The 16,323-nt window shown below is 49.0% G+C and overlaps 2 protein-coding genes and 1 non-coding gene across 3 annotated transcripts in view; 1 reads left to right on the forward strand and 2 right to left on the reverse strand.

The window, feature by feature from the left end:
* Positions 1-10,834, reverse strand: part of Unkl (unk like zinc finger) — a 48,776-nt gene extending 37,942 nt beyond the window's left edge. The window contains 3 exon segments of the mRNA XM_028854545.2: positions 9,630-9,839; positions 10,759-10,792; positions 10,795-10,834. Of these exon segments, the coding sequence (XP_028710378.1) occupies positions 9,630-9,839; positions 10,759-10,792; positions 10,795-10,834 (284 nt within the window).
* On the forward strand, positions 8,989-9,094 carry LOC114681263. Its single transcript, XR_003732878.1, has one exon. It is a non-coding gene; the product is annotated as a U6 spliceosomal RNA (small nuclear RNA).
* A 3,281-nt stretch (positions 10,835-14,115) lies between the features above and the next one.
* C8BH16orf91 (chromosome 8b C16orf91 homolog) lies at positions 14,116-15,137 on the reverse strand. Its single transcript, XM_028854671.2, has 2 exons — positions 15,033-15,137; positions 14,116-14,953 (listed from the first exon to the last, which is right to left on the reverse strand). The coding sequence occupies exons 1-2, from the start codon at positions 15,062-15,064 to the stop codon at positions 14,572-14,574; spliced, it is 414 nt and encodes a 137-aa protein (XP_028710504.1). The 5' UTR covers positions 15,065-15,137; the 3' UTR covers positions 14,116-14,571.
* Between the last annotated feature and the right edge of the window lie 1,186 nt (positions 15,138-16,323).

The raw sequence follows: 16,323 nt of genomic DNA on the forward strand, positions 1-16,323 counted from the left end.
TCCAACAACTCCAGGAGTTTGTTCTTTCCAGGACTTAACCCATGATGTTTTTTGGTGGCAAGTACCTTTATCTAAGCCATTTCAACAGTTCTGAAGTTATTTTTTTTTTTTTAATTTTTAGGCAGGATCTTACTATGTAGATATGGCAGGCTCAGAACCCCTATGTAGACTAGGCTGGCCTCGAACTCATGGATCTGCCTGCCTCTGCATCCTGAAATCGGGGATTAAAAGTGTATGCCAATACTCTCAGCCCTGAATAAAATTCTTAAATGTTCATTTTTGTCACACACACAAGTCATGTCATCTTTCTGACAAGTTATTATCAGAGAAGGTAACTTCTGAGTCCACATCCTGGTGCTTTCAAGGACCCCAAGGAGGGGAAGGGGTTGGGAAGAGACAAGGCAGGACCTGGGGCAAAATCGAAAAGACAAGGCAATGTCACTCATGTCACAATCACGCAACAGGAGCATGGTTATATACTCCCAAGAGTCATAAACAACCAGAGAAATATAGGGGAACAGAGCAAAGAGGCCTCATGCTGTAGGGTGTGTGTGTGTGTGTGTGTGTGTGTGTGTGTGTGTGTGTGTGTGTGTGTGTGTGTGTGTGGTGTGTGGTGTGTGGTGTGTGGTGTGTGGGAGGGCGGGCAATGACAACACTACAAACAAATCCTGACTATCATGAAATGGGCCTCACCTCCCTTTACAGCCCACATCTACCTTGCAGTGACCGGGGATGGGCCCATTCCAGTGGTCATTCATTCAAACTGCCATCCCATCAGAGAAAAAGGTGTGACATCACTCCAGAGGGGTAGAGAGAGAGGTCCCTACATCGCAGAGGTAACTCACCCACCCTTATCCATCCTCCCAATTTTACACTAAATTTATGTCCATTCTCATGGGGTTTGCTCTGACTTGTGCTGAGGGGCACCTTGCTTCTCTGCTCCAGGACCATTGCCATGGCAACCAGAGCCCAGTCTCGGATTTCTCCACAGAGCAGCTGCACTCCCACTGTTCAGCACTCTTTTCTGCTTGGCCAGGCAGTCGCTGCCCACTACTCCATGACCTCAAAGCTTGAGCTTAGATCAAATAGAAAGAAAATGCCTTAATGATGGGCATGTCTTTGTTTGTTTTGGTTTTGGTTTTATTTCGAGACAAGGTTTTTGTGTGTAACAGCCCTGGCTGGCCTGGAACTCGCTTTGTAGACCAGCTGACCTCAAACTCAAGAGACTCACAGAGATCTGTCTGCCTCTGCGTTCCAAGTGATGAGATTTAAGGCGTGCGCTGCCGCCGCCACCACCCAGGCCAAGTTTCCATTTCTAAGACTTAGAGCAGCTTGTCTTGTATCTCAATGGCTATGGCATGTGTCACATTCTTACCTGTGATATCTCCATGGAAAGACTCTTACTCATATAAATACTCAAGGGGGACCAGTCATGATGGTGCACACCTTTAATCCCAGCACAAGTCAGCTAGAGGAATGTGTATCTCTGTGAGTTCAGAGCCTAGTCTACAAAGCAAAATCCAGGACAGCCAGGGCTACATAGTGAGATCCTGTTTCAAAAAATAGATAAAGATAAAAAACTTGTAGGGCCTAGGGCTTAAGTGAAAGCTGGACTCCCTGTAGGGTGAGTGTGAGCTGAGACTGTGCAAACTTTTGCCATGAATGGGAGGCATGAGCAGGCTTGATGGCTAGAGTACCACATCTAAGAGGGAGAGGCAAGCAGATCTCTGAGTTTGAGGCCAGAGTGAGTTCTAGGACAGCCAGGGCTACACAGGGAAACCCTATCTGAAAAAACCGACAACAAAAAGGGAAATTCCAGAGACTGTAGAGGTGGCTCAGTGGTTAAGAAAAGGTACTGCTCTTGCAGAAGACTTAAGTTCAGTTCCCAACATCCACATGGGGTACACAGCCACCTGTTATCTCTAGCTCCAGGGGGATCCAACATCTCTGGCCTCTGAGGGCTTCTGCACATACCAACACACAGACACATAAAAATAAACAGCTAAGTGTTGGTGGCGCACGCCTTTAATCCCACCACTCAGGAGGCAGAGCCAGGCGGATCTCTGTGAGTTCGAGGCCAGCCTGGGCTACCCAGTGAGTCCCAGGAAAGGCACAAGGCTACACAGAGAAACCCTGTCTCGAAAAAACAAAACAAAACAAAACAAAACAAAACAAAAAAAAAAAAAAAAAAAAAAACAAAGGCAGGGGTGCAAGATGGTTAAAGAACTTCTTAAAACAAAGACATGATTGCCATTCCTGAACAGGCAGTCCAGAACAATTTGTCGTTAAGGTTACAGGTAGGACCCGTCCAATCCTTGAGAAACAGAGGTTTAATCATAAACAGGAATGAACCTGGTTTGTCTTTACTATAAGATGGCTTTTAAGCCTAAGATGGAGGGCAGGCTGGTGCTTCATCACCACTTGCATTAGAATAAAAATCAAGTGGGGGGGGGGGAAGAGGTGTGGCCTTGTTGGAGGAAGTGTCACCGGGAGTGGGCTTTGAGGTTTCAAAAGCTGAAAGCAGGCCCAGTGTCTCTCTCTTCCTGCTGCCTGTGGATCCAAATGTAGACCTCTCAGGTACTTCTCCAGCAACATGTCTGCTTGCCTGCCACCATGCTTCCCACCATGATGATAATGGACTAAAGCTCTGAAACTGTAAGCCAGCCCCAGATAAATGCTGTCTTTCGTATGAGTTGCTGTGGTCATGGTCATCACAGCAACAGAACACTGACCAAGAGAGTTTCCATTCAAGATCCACAATGAAAGAGCCCCCTTATATGCTGAAACCCACCTAGACAATATCTGTTCCCAGATGCCCCAAGTATCTTTAGGAAATGGGAAGGGGGCTGCCCCATGAACTAAGTAGGAAAATGAGTCCCGCTGCTCAGGAAAGTTGCATCAAATTAATGAGTTCGATTTTATGTATAAATAAGACAAACTGAAGCCTTTAGCCAGCTACATCACCAGGGACAGCCTAAGTAAGACTACAGTCAGCTGGCACACAGTGGGAGCTACCTGAACCTTCTCCATCCAAACAACCATGGGTACACGCTCCTGGCTCTCTGCAAGTTTGCCTTTGCCTCCTAGAGTTCAGGAAGGCATATGTAATGCCAAGTGATGTGCACCCGATCCCACGAGGTACCATACCTGGTCTCAGGTAAGAATGGGAGCTTCTATCCTTCATGCCGGTCCCACTTTCCTCCCCAGAAACTACCTCAAAAGAGAGGTACTTGGTGTGACAGCACATGACTTTAATCCAAGCACTTGGGAGTCAGAGATAGGAGACAGGCAGAACCCGGTGAGTCTGAAGTCAGCCAAAGTCACATAGTAAGATGATGGATGGATGGATGGATGGATGGATAGATGACAGACTGACTTACTTTGCTTGCAGCCCCAGGAGCACCCATGCTGGATGAATGTAACCCCATTGCCTGCCCTAGATGCTGCTTAATGGGTGTGGGAGATGGATCCACCACTAGCTAATTAGCTGGCCAACCTAAGCAGGCCATGCCGAGCCTGAAGGCCAGTCCCCACAAGGGCAAGACCCACCACACATGACCCAGAGCAACTAATTGAGGCCAACACTGGCAAAATGTCATGCCCACCAAAAAAAAAAGGGGCAAGTTGTCATCCAGGATGGGATGAAGCAGGCAGTAGTACCCTGTGGAGCCAAACCTCCAAATGAAGTAGTTGGCAGGGGTCCAGTAGTTACCCAAGAAGTATCAGAGGGGAGGACAGGCTGAATAGGGGTCACAGGAGGAGGCAGGCAGGGGGTGACCACCAACCAGGAGAGTGCAGCAGCAATCTTAACAGGACTGTTTGACAGTAAGATTTCCCAGGGAGCGTGTGTGTCAACAAGGGAGAATTGGGAGGACTCGAAAGGGAGAGAGGACTCAGGAGAGGGTGCTCACCCAGGTTAGTGATGGGGGCAACCCAGAAGGAAAGGGTGAGGGGAGAGGAGGGCTGCTGACAAGGGCCAGCACTGCTGCCACCCAGAGGTGCCCATCCTCCTGGAGCAGACTCAGAGCCCTGGATGGGCCCAGCCAGCACCAAGACGAACTGGCTGCTCACTTTACTACACACTGGCTAAGGGGGCTTTGCACTGAGAAATGCTGATGTTTTAAAATAATGGATTTGTGGGTCTAGGCATGAGGCTTAGAGGTAAAGCCCAGCTTTCTTGAGGACCTGGGTTCTATTTCTAGTACTATAACAAATAAATGCTCATTGACTGTTTGATAGAACGAAGAAAAAAAAAGGAATTTCAAGACCCTGAAATAAAGAGGAAGTCCCACCGTCAGTGCTCTGGAAGGCACTATCTAATTTACAATTTCTATGGCAACCCTGCATGAACCAGAATATGCGATTATTAATAAGACAAACTCCAGCCATTCCACATGTGCAGTGATGGGGAAGTCCTTCTCAGTAATTACTAAGCAGAGACTCCCAGCGGAGGAAGCCCGTCAAATGCTTCCTGAAGGGCAAGCCCATGTGCTCTAGATAAATTACAAACAAAAATCTTTCCTAAGACACATCTGACTCTTTTTAAGTACACATGCCCACAGAACACACCCCAAACTGAATGGCAAGCATCTGGACAAGTCCCACTTAGGTTTCCTACCGATAAACTACAAACTACTAAGCCTGAATGTTAGCTAACATGTCAGTAACAATGTCAGCATATGGTTAATTATCACTTGGACACAGCTAAAGATGATCACCTGTAGGTTGGTGATCACTGCAGCACACTTCACCCCGTTAAGAACAGACATACCTGCCAGGTGGTAGGTAGTGGCGCACGCCTTTAATCCCAGCACTCAGGAGGCAGAGGCAGGCGGATCTACAGAGCGACACACCCTGGGTGTCCAGCAGTGACATGCTCCAATAACCAGGACAACCAAGTTTCAGAACCACAAACTGCCCGAGACATGCTCTATTTCTTCTTTTTAGATTTATTTTCTTGTATGTGTGTGTTTTCTGCCTGCATGTACATCTGTGTACTATGTGTGTAGCTGCCACCTGCAGACTTCAGAAGATTCCCTGGACCTGGAGTCATAGATGGGTTGTGGGCTGCCATGTGGGTACTGGAAACTGAGCCCAGGTCATCTGGAAGAGCAGCCAGTGCTCCTAACCACTGAGCCAACCCTCCAGCCCAAGTCACACTTTCTTTTTACAAATTAAAAGTATCACTGGTGAATTCTACGAGCTATCCCCAGGCCATACTCTAGGACAAGGTCAGACAAGCCAGGTACTATGGTGATATTTTATTTGTACTGAAATGTGATTTTAATTTTATGTTAATAAATAAAGTTGCCCTGGGGTCAGAGCTATTAGAGCCATAGCAAGAGCGTGATGGTTAGAAGAGCTAGGTAGATTTCTGTGTGTTCAGGGATACAGCCAGCATTGGAGACATACGCCTTTAAGACCTGGAGGGCGGTACTTACAGGCAGTGATGAGACAGTCATGTGGTTGGGTTTACAACCAATGAGAAGGCAGAACAGAAAGACTATTTAAAGACAGACAAACAGGAAGAAGTTCTCTCTCAGGGAAGTTAGGAGCACTGCAGGAGGTAAGATTTTATCTCTAAGCTCTGACCTCTCGGCTTTCTCTTTTACATTGGCTCTGTGTTTCTTATTTTAATAAGACGAGTGGTTACATCTACAGGGTACCATTTGCCTCATGTACTCCTGCTGCAAGCTCAGGCAGCAGCGGCCCCAAGGTGACCAAGAGATCATGGAAAACTAGGAACGGAGCCCAGGTCTTAGCCAGAGAGTCACCTGTCTTCTAAGGACATATTTGAAGGAGCTAGTTCAAAAAGAATTAAATTAAATTCCACAGGTTGCATGTCTTTCTTCTTTTATTTTTTCCAGACAGGGTTTCTCTGTGTAGTTTGGTGCCTGTCCTGGATTTCACTCTGTAGACCAGGCTGGCCTTGAACTCACAGAGATCCACCTGGCTCTGCCTCCCGAGTGCTGGGATTAAAAGTGTGTGCCACCACCGCCTGGCCTGACTATGGTTTTTGTTGTTGTTGTTGTTTTAAATTATCCCTGGGTGGTGGTGGCACTTGCCTTTAATCCCAGTGCTTGGGAGGTACAGACAAGCAGATCTGAGTTTGAGGCCAGCCTGGTCTACAGAGTGAGTTCCAGGAGAGCCAAGGCTACACAGAGAAATCCAGTCTCAAAACAACAACAAAAAGTACTGTATGTATTTAGAGTGTGTGTGTGTGTGTGTGCAAGCACAGACATCTACAAGAGCATGTGTACAGAAGTCAGAGTATAATTTGCATGAGTTTTCTTCTTCCATTATGTGAGTCCGAAGGGTAAAACTTAAGTCATCATCAGGCTTGGCAGCTAGCTTCTTTACCTAGTGAACCGTATTGCTGGCTCTAGAACACTGCTGTAACTGAAGCTCAGCAGGTGACATTACTTATCTAGTTTGGCCCTGGAGCTACATTACCAGCAACAATATATCTACTAACAACCTTTCTGTGAGGGGTTGGAGAGATGGCTCAGCAGTTAAGAGCATATACTGCTCTTCCAGAGGACTCTGGGTTCAATTCCCAGCACCCACATGGCAGCTCACAACTGTCTGTAACTCTAGTTCCAGAGGACAGGACACCCATGGCAAAATACAAATGCACAGAAAATGAAAATAAATACATTAAAAAAATTTTTAAAAAAGAGCATATACTGCTCTTGCAGAGGAGCTAAGTTGAGCTTTCAGAATTCACATGGAGTAATTCACAACCAGTTCCAGGAGATCCTCTGGACTTTGTGGGCACCTGAACTCTCATGTGCACAAGACAGACAGAAACACAGACACACACACACCCTACCTCTGAGCAGGAAGCAGCTATCCCCCACCTCCCCAAACTGCCCAAAAGATGAAGGTGGAGGCGCATGCCTTTAATCCCAGCACTCAGGAGGCAGAGGCAGGTGGATCTCTGTGAGCTCAAGGTCAGCCTGGTCTATAGAACGAAGGACAGCCAGGGGCTTCACAGAGAAGCCCTGTCTCAAAAAAAGAAAAGAAAGAAAAGAAAAGAAAAGAAAAGAAAAGAAAAGAAAAGAAAAGAAAAGAAAAGATGGGACTGGAGAGATGGCTTAGTAGTTAAAAGCACTGGCTGCTCTTCTAGAGGACCCGAGTTCAATCCCCAGGACAGTCACAACTCTGTAACTACAGTTCCAGGGGACCCGACACCCTCACTAGGACATACATGCAGGCAAACCACCAACGCACCACATAAAATAAAAAAGAAAAGAAAAAGGAAGGAAGGGCACAGTGTCAAGTGTGATGATTCCTGTAATTCCAGCCTTAGAGAATGAGGCAGGAGGATCAGAGCTGAAAAGTCAGCCTATACTACGCAGAAAATCCCTATTAAAGGAATAAATAAATAAAAAGCCCAGTATGGTGACACACGCCTTTAATCCTAGCACTTGGGAGGCAGAGGCAGGCAGATCTCTGTGAGTTCGAGGCCAGCCTGGTCTACAGAGTGAGTTCCAGGCCAGCCTGGTCTACAGAGTGAGTTCCAGGAAAGGCACCAAACTACATGAAGAAACCCTGTCTCAAAAAAAACAAAAACAAAAACAAAAAAAAGAAGAAGAAAGAGAGAAAGGAAGAAAGGAAGAAAGAAAGGAAGGAAGGAAGGAAGGAAGAAAGAAAGGAAGAAAGAAAGAAAGAAAGAAAGAAAGAAAAAAGATCCTAGCACTCAGAAGGCAGAGGCAAGCAATTACTGGAAGTTCCAGGCCAGTCAGGTCTACACAGTAAGTTCCAGGCCATTTGGAAGTACATAGTGAGTCTCTGAGGGAAGCTAGAGATATGATCAGTGGAAGAGGGTTGGCCCTTGGCTTCTCTCATAACATACATATGAAAACAGCCATACTTCCCCACATCCAACAAAAACAAAAAGAACCTCCAGCTATGACAATGACTTTACTGGGTGACAGACCCTCCAGTGTCAAGCGATCAGGCCTTCAAGACAGAGACTGACCTCACAGTCAGGAAGCAGCTGCCCCACATCCCCAAACTGCCCAAAGGATCAAGGTAACACCTCTCAATACTATGTACCACCTCCCTCTGAACACAGAGTCTGACCTGGACTTTCTGTCTCCGTATTTCAAAATGAGACAATTGGGGCTGGAGAGACGGTCAGTCAGTAAAATACTTGCCTTGCAACTATAAAGAACTGATTTAAAAACAAAAGAAAAGAAAGAACTGATTTTGATCCCCAGAACTCCAGAAAAGAAAAAAAAAAATGGGTACAGCGGCACACGGTTGCAGTCCCAGTGACTGATAGGGAGGCAGAGACAGGCAGTCTCTGGTGCTTGCTAGCAGACCATCAAGCCTAACCTACTTGACCAGCTCCAGGCCAATGAGAGACTCTTTTTCAAAACAAGGTGAGGGACACACATGAGGCTGACCTATGGACTCCCATCTAGGTATGCACAAGAGTATGAGCACCCACAGACCCCCTGCACCTGCACGCGCGCACACGTACACAAGCGTACAGACACACAAAGACATCTGTTCATAATACCATTAGGAAACGTGTAAAATATAAACCAACCCAAACAAAACCTTGACTTACTAAAATATGAAAGTGTTACATAAATGACAATGTGCTAATAAAACAATTTTCCAGATGGGCACTGGTGGCGCACGCCTTTAATACCAGCACTCAGGAGGCAGAGCCAGGTGGATCTCTGTGAGTTCGAGGCCAGCCTGGTCTACAAAGCGAGACCCAGGACAGGTAGCAAAACTACACAGAGAAACCCTGTCTCGGAAAACCAAAAAAAAAAAAAAAAAAAATTTTTTTTTTTTAAAATAATGAGCTGGGAGGGTAGCTCAGTGGTGGAGTCCTTGCCTAATATATGCAAGGCCATGGGTGTCATTTCATATCCAATACATTATTAATAATAATAAAAAAAGCGAAATCATCTGAAGAATCCTTCTCAGATTAACAGTTCCGCTCCCCTTCTTTAAAATACACAGGGAAGTGCCCGCTTCAGCATCACACACTAAAACTGGAACAATACAGCGAAGGCTGGCATGGCCCCTTCGCAAAGATATCGCGCAAATTCATGAAATGTTCCGTATTTTTTGCGGTCGGGATGTAAAACAAAACAAAAAAATACCAGTAAGCAGCAAAGAAACATTCCATGCTTACATGTACTGACCGAACGAAACCGTTTTAAACCCGGTGGCTGCCAAACACCGGCCAATTTTAAAGTAGAGCACGGGGCAGGGTAAGGGTGGAAAGTAAATCAAAATCTGTTTGAATTACCTAAGACTTTCCCCTACAACACACCTAATCTTTCAGGGAACTAGCCTAAAAATGGGGAACCCCTCACACAGACACTGCTGAAAACCTGAGTGAAAATGAAGTTCCCCTCCACAGGTAGATGTTAAAATGAACCAAGGAGCCAGCCTAGTGGCATACACCTTTAATCCCAGCACTTGGGGAGCCGAGGCAGGCAGGTGGATCTCTGAGTTCAAGGCCAGCTTGGTCTACAGAGTTTTCCAGGACAGCCAGAGCTACACAGAGATCCTTTTTAAAAACAAAAACCAGGAACCTCAAGGACCTGTTGACCTGTCCTGGGAAGAGGCCAACAGCCACCCACTGGAGCCCCACTTACTCGTCGCCGTCGGGACACAGGCCGGTGGCCTCATCATACTTGGAGCAGTACACGTCCGGGCTGTAGTTGAAGGTGCCATCCCGCCGTCGGAGCGGTCTGCGCCGACGCTGATTTAGGAAATGCCAATGGAAACAGGTGAACGGCCTGTGCTGGCTGCACTTATGCTGCAAAAACAGGGAGCACTGCTCTGTCCTAAACTCCTTTAGATACCTAAAAAGACAAACAGCGTTGCGGGCCGCAGCCGCCGCCGGCTGCACGCCCCTTGGACGCGGCGGGGCAGGGTCCCAGACCCAAAGCCCCCCAAGTCCATCTGACTTCCACCGCCTGGTACCGTCCCCTTTCCGCGGGCACAGTCCCTGGACCCCAGGCGCCACCCCCCAACTCAGACACCAGGTAACTCCATTAGACTCTCCGCCCCCTGACCCCAAATACCATTTCCCAGTTCCCCAACTCGAGGCGCACACCTCCTCCCAGCGTGCCACCCCCAAGTCCCATCCCAGATAACTCTACACAACTAGACTCCATTCTCCGCCCCCTTCAACACAGTCCCTGACCCCAGGCGCCACCTCTCAATCTCCCGACCCGGTCTCCCGACTCCCGCGCAACTCCCTTCTCGGGTTCCAGATGGACTGCAAGCTCCACCCGCCCACACCAAGCGCAACCCCTCTTCTGCGCCGCAGAAACGACCCCCAAGCTCACAGCCCAGGCGTCCATCCGACCCTAGGTGCGACTCCGCCTCCCATCCAGAGGCCACCCCAGACCCCGGGCGCCGCCTCTCAAGCTCAGGCGGCGACTGCCCGGGTTCCGATGGTCGCGCGTCCATCTCCAGCCCAGGCGCGGCCCTGAGCCCCAAACGCAGGCGCTGTTTCCAGACTCCAGCTTGGCGGGCAGTGTCGCGGGAGACCAGAAGCAAGCCGGGCCCCCAGGCCAGGGGTCACCGAAGACCCTGGGCACCACCTCTCCACCTTAGGCGGCGGCCCGCGCCCGGACGGCGTGACCCGCAAGGGCTGGCGGCGGGGGCGCGGGCGGGGCGCACCCTCATCGGCGACACCCGGGCCCGGGGCGCGCACGAGCCGCTCCCCTGCGCCGTGGCGTCCCGGAGGCCACGGGCCGGAGCCCAGGCACTGACCTGTAGTGGGTTGGTTTTTCGGTCTGCGGGGGGACCCGCTCAGCGACGCCGCCGCCGCTTTCGAAACCGACGGCATTTTCAGTCAAAACAATGCAGCGCGCATGCGCCGCGCCGGCGCCCCCGGATCTCCCCCGCACCGAGCCCCCTGCGCCCCCCGCCGCGCCGGCCACACCCCCGGGCACGCCGCGCCGGCCACGCCCCCGCCGACCCCTCGCCCACGCGCGCTGTGCGGCGGGGGCGGCACGCAGAACCTGCGGGCCCCCTACGGCAGCAAGTTATAGGCGCAAAGCAGGACACGCCCGTCGGGGTAGAGTCCCCTCGCTGGCCTCTGAGTCCAGGGCCATGGACCGGTGTGGGGACGCGAGGGCTGCTCGTGGGCACAAGCTTCTTTTAGCTAGAAAAGGTCTATAATTAGACTGTGGCGATGGCCACCCCTTTATTAAAAAATTGTGAATTTCAGGATGGACCGAGTGTGAATTCTCTGTTGAGCTGCTTTAAAAAAAAAAAAAAAAAAAAAAACATTGTGTAAAAGGTTGGCAGATGAGTGCATAGGATAAAGATGTACAGGGTGGTCAGGAATGAGTGGGCTGGGATCCACAGGGTGCTGGGCGCACGTTGGGGGCGGGGCTCTGCAGGTGCTAGGATGAATTCGCAAGGGAGAAGCCAGGGCTAGCATTCACTAGTATGAAACTGTGTGACACGAGACATCGTAAATGCAAAGAAAAGTGACCACAACTCCTCAGCTGACAGCATGGTTCTCTGAGGGATAGTTTGAGCAGCAAGCTCTAAGACCACAGGTACTCTGAAAGGAAAGGCTGGAAAGCAGTTTATCCTCCTGCTTACAGAAGATAATCTGTCCCATTTCTAGGAACACCCATATGAAATATGAACAAAAATAATATGGCCCAAGTATGTAAGCTACATTTTAAAATACGGAAAAGGTAAAATTATCACTTGCCAGTAGGATGACTTACAGCTTCATGGGACATTTTGTAGACATTTGTTTGAAACTTTTGGTAGTTTGGTTTGGTTTTGGTGCTAGAGGTTGAACTCAGAGCCTTGTGAATGTTAGCCAAGCACTCTATCATTGAGTATTATCCCTAGCCCCAAAACCCTGAAATTAACTTCTTTTAAAAAGGAAGGTGATGTGGTTGCACAAGTATGTAATCCTCACACTCAAGAGCTGGAGATAGTGAGTTTTAGGCCAGCCCCAGGTGTAAGAGATCCTGTCTCAACGAAACCAAAAAACCAGGAACATTGTCACTTCAAAATAGATCAAACAGAAGAACAAAGCAGGGAAGGACAGACAGGATCTACAGAGAAATAAACACATCTCAAAGACTGCTGAAGAGTGGGAAATGAAAACTCCATCACCTGTGGCATCCACATAAGAATCTCTTTCTTTCTTTCTTTCTTTCTTTTTTTTTTTTTTTTTTTTTTTTTTTTTTGGTTTTTCGAGACAGGGTTTCTCTGTGTAAGCTTTGCGCCTGTCCTGGAACTCACTCTATAGCCCAGGCTGGCCTCGAGCTCACAGAGATCCACCTGCCTCTGCCTCCCAAGTGCTGCTATTAAAGGCTGCGCCACCACCACCACCTGGCCAAGTCTCCTTTTTATTGAAGCTGTTATTCAAGGGCTGGAAATTTAAAACAAAAACAGGTTTTTCTCTGTGTAATGGCTCACTTTTTTGAAGACTGCCCAACACTACTGAGACCTTCCATTTTTAAGAGCTTACAAAAAGTAGCTGTTGGGGCTGGAAAGATGGCTCAGTCGTTAAAAGTACTGACTCCTTTTCCAGAGGACCCAAGGTCAATTCCCAGGACCCACATGTTGGCTCACAGCCATTCATAACTCCAGTTCCAGGGAATCTGACACCCTTTTCCGACCTTATGGGCACCAGGCAAGCATGTGGTGCACATACATGCATATATCATACACATAAAATAAATCTAACTTTTTTGCCAGGTGATGGTGACACACACCTTTAATACCAGCACTCAGGAAGCAGAGGCAGGCAAATCTCTGTGAGTTCGAGGCCAGCCTGGTCTACAGAGCGAGATCCAGGACAGGCACCAAAACTACACAGAGAAACCCTGTCTCAAAAACAAAAAACAAAGAAAAAAATCTAATTTTTTAAGTGGCTGTTAGGTTAACTCCTTTTCCCTTGAAAGGACATGTTTTATTTAAGAATTTCCTTCTGCCCAACAGCTTATCTATCTCTCATACATGCAGCAATCACTAGTGCTGGCTGATATTTGCAGGTCCTCTCCCTACATGTTTTCTGGGCACTTACCAGGCTGAGCACCTTAGGAATAACACAAGCTACAGCCACAGAACGACAGGGTTATAGAGAAACCCTGTCTTAAAATTCAAAAACAAACAAACAAACAAAAAAAAACACCAAACAGATGTGTAGTAAGTGTGCCTACTGCCCCAAACAGATGTGTGTAGTAAGTGTGCCCACTGTCTCAAACAGACAAAGTTCTCCTTTTGCTCATGAGTTCAACTACCCACATCACTGGGGAGAAGTGATCTGCCTGGGAGCACTGTGGACCTGCTGCATGGAATGTGACTTTTTTTTTTTTTAAGTATTTATTATATATCTGTATGTGTGTATGTGCGCGCGCGCGCGCTCTATCTGCACCTTTACACCAGAAGAGGGCATTAGATCCTACTATAGATAGTTGTGAGCCACCATGTAGTGGCCGGGAATTGAATTCAGGACCTCTGAAAGAGCAGTCAATGCTCTTAACCACTGAGCCATCTCTCCAGCCCCTAGCATTTTCCCCCTTCCCCCAAAACCAATTCTATGTGAGCTGGGAATAGAGCTCAGTGGTGGGCTAGCATGCTAGATTCCTGGGTTCAACCCCCAACACTGTTAATTTAAAAAAAAAAAAAAGACAGAAACAAAAACCCACTGGGTCATTGAAAAGTAAGTTTGTTTTTTGAAACAGGGTCTCCCTATGGAGCCCAGGCAGACCTCAAACTTAGAATCCTCCTGCCTCAGTCTTCTAAGTGATGGGATTACAGGCATTCAATACTAGCAAGCACTTAGTTTTTGTTTTGCTTTGTTTTAAGTTCTCAAGTGGGAGAGAAGAGCAAAAAAACAGAAAAGGTTGGCTGCTGGCCTAGAAAATTGCTCCTTTTAAAACAAGATGCCATAGATCCTGCTGCCCACCTTTAATCCCATCATTGGAGAGCTGGAGGCAGAGGCAGACAGATCTCTGTCTGAGGTGAGGCTACACAGCCAGTTCCAGGCCAGTCAGACCTATATAGGGAAGTCTCAGTCTCAAAAAAAACAAAACAAACAAACGAAAAACAACGACCACTACAACAACAAAAAACCACTTGATGCAAGGGGAGAATTGTGTTCATTAGACTTTACAAATGTATTTTGCATCTGTTAGCATTTAAAGTAGCTCCAACTGATGTTGTACACACCATGGCATAATACAAAGTGCGAACCTTCTGCAGTTATTCTGTGTCACAAAGCAAATGAACTGCAGGTAACATCCCCACCAGAACTGCTCCGGAAACATGATTAGGCTGTACAAACACATCACAAACTCAACAGCACACGGGGCAGCCAAAACCTTCTCTATGAACCTCAAAAGTCCTTTGGACGTAATCACTGGGCACTGGTGTCCTGGCAAGGATCAGATTTCAAGCCTCCATTTCCGTGCTGTGTTCTCGCGTCTCAGCTCCAAAAGTCCTTTTAAAGCATCGAAGACGCATACAGAATCAGGTCAGAAACCGCCAAACTCGACAACGGAACAGAGGGACGGCCGCCTGTTTTCTTCCTCAGCAGGAACCCTGTTACGTTCTAGCTCCGTAAAAATCCGGAGCTTCGGGCTCCTCCAGACGACCGTCCGGCTCCTCCTCGTCCTCCTCCTCTCCCAACACCTGTCTCAACCACTGGTCCGTGCTAGTCTCCTGCCTTAGATAGCACCAGAGGATCAGAATCGTGAGGGTGAAGGTGATCGGCAGCACTTTCCACAAGGGCCGCTGCTGCTCCTTCCCCAGGGAATGCTCCACCGTCCAGCGGGTTGGGGTGGCTTTGCTGGAGGAAAACTGGATGGGGAGGTTGAGGTCGTCTTTCTCCTCTTCCCTGTCTGTAGGCTGGGCTGGAGACCCGCCATGGGGCGGCGGGTGCAGGCTTCGCGAAGCCCAGCCCAGAAGCCGCAGAGCCCGGACCGCTCTGGAAGAGAGTCAGCAGTCAGCGTCCCGCCGCCACGGCCGCCTCCCGCCCCAGCCCACCTGCACCTCACAGCGCTCACCCCGCACCCCGGGAACACAGGACACCGCTCATTGCGACCTCGGCTCGCACTCGGCGGCGCCCTGCGCTTTCGTGGCTTCCGGCGCACAAAACCGGAAGTTGAACTTCACATCCACTATCTCTCACGACTACAGAACGTGTGTCCAGCCGCGCAGCGGAAATGACGCGCTTCCTCCCTCGAGCTCTTCCGTCTCGGGGTTCCGCCCTGGTGGCTCGATGGCTTTGGTCTATGTCTGTCAGTCTCTCGGTGGAGACTTGAGCCTGCGGGGCGGCTCCGGGAAGAGCTTGGCTGGAGGGCTGTTCAGTCTGATGCCCGAGATGCGCACAGACGGGAGAACCCTTGGCCTCTGCTGTCTTCTTTCCAGGACCATCATCCCGGAGGGACTTGGTCTCTTTTCTTCCGAAGCGCGTCTTCCATTCTTAGCGCTCTATCCAGGGTCTCAGCCTCTTGCTTGGCCAGTGTCTCAGCTGCCAGCTACGTCCACCTCAGTTATGCCCGAAGGTGGGAAGCCTTCGCATCGTAGACGCCGCTTGGCCAGGTCCCCAGAACCCTTTGCCCTCAGGGAAAATGGAAATGGCTCTGTGGGGGATGTCCAGACCCTGGATAATTTACCAGCCTACAGGGAGGCGATTCTGGAATTAAACTCCGTTCCTCACCTGGCGTTTTGAGCATCTTCAGAATCAGCCCTAGCCAGGCAAGCCTGTAATCCCCACACCGGAGGCAGGGACAGGAGGACCGCTGGTTCCAGGCCAGCTTGGACTATATAGCTAGAACACCAACCCGATATAAAATACAAAATCAAAAGACAGGATCAGCCCCAACAGTATCTTTTGTGTACCTATGCTACATAGAAACTGCCATGAGTTATATCACACCTGGGCGTGGTAACACGCCCACTAATGACAGTCACTCTGGATTTGTTCTTGATCTATGAACCAGTCACAAAAAAATATGAACACCTCCCTCTCTGTCTCACGGGTCAGACAGCTGTGAGTCCCAGAAACCTAGGATCCCCTCTGGGCAAGCAGAGTCCCCATGCTTCTATTTTGCTCAGGGGATAGTGTCTGAAGGCACCAGAGCATGGGAAGGGAGAAGTTAGACGGGAAATTGACCTTTCAGCCTGTGACTGGTAGTGAGGTAGACATTCCTGCTAGGGGAAGCCCAGTCTTACACAGCACCCCTAAAGAGGTGGAGGGTGCCCTCACTAGGCTTCAGAGAGGGAGAGACAACCCCTCACAGTGCAGCAACCTGGCTCCTGAAGACATGAAGTTCACCTCCAAACACTCAGCCC

This window comes from Peromyscus leucopus, chromosome 8b, assembly GCF_004664715.2.
Source record: "Peromyscus leucopus breed LL Stock chromosome 8b, UCI_PerLeu_2.1, whole genome shotgun sequence".
Lineage (NCBI taxonomy): Eukaryota > Metazoa > Chordata > Mammalia > Rodentia > Cricetidae > Peromyscus > Peromyscus leucopus.

Coding starts and splice junctions, on each gene's coding strand:
- C8BH16orf91 (XM_028854671.2), bottom strand. CDS start 15,064: ATGAGCGGTGTCCTGTGTTCCCGGGGTGCGGG. Junction 14,954..15,032: donor CTGTGTTCCCGGGGTGCGGG/GTGAGCGCTGTG, acceptor ACTCTCTTCCAG/AGCGGTCCGGGCTCTGCGGC.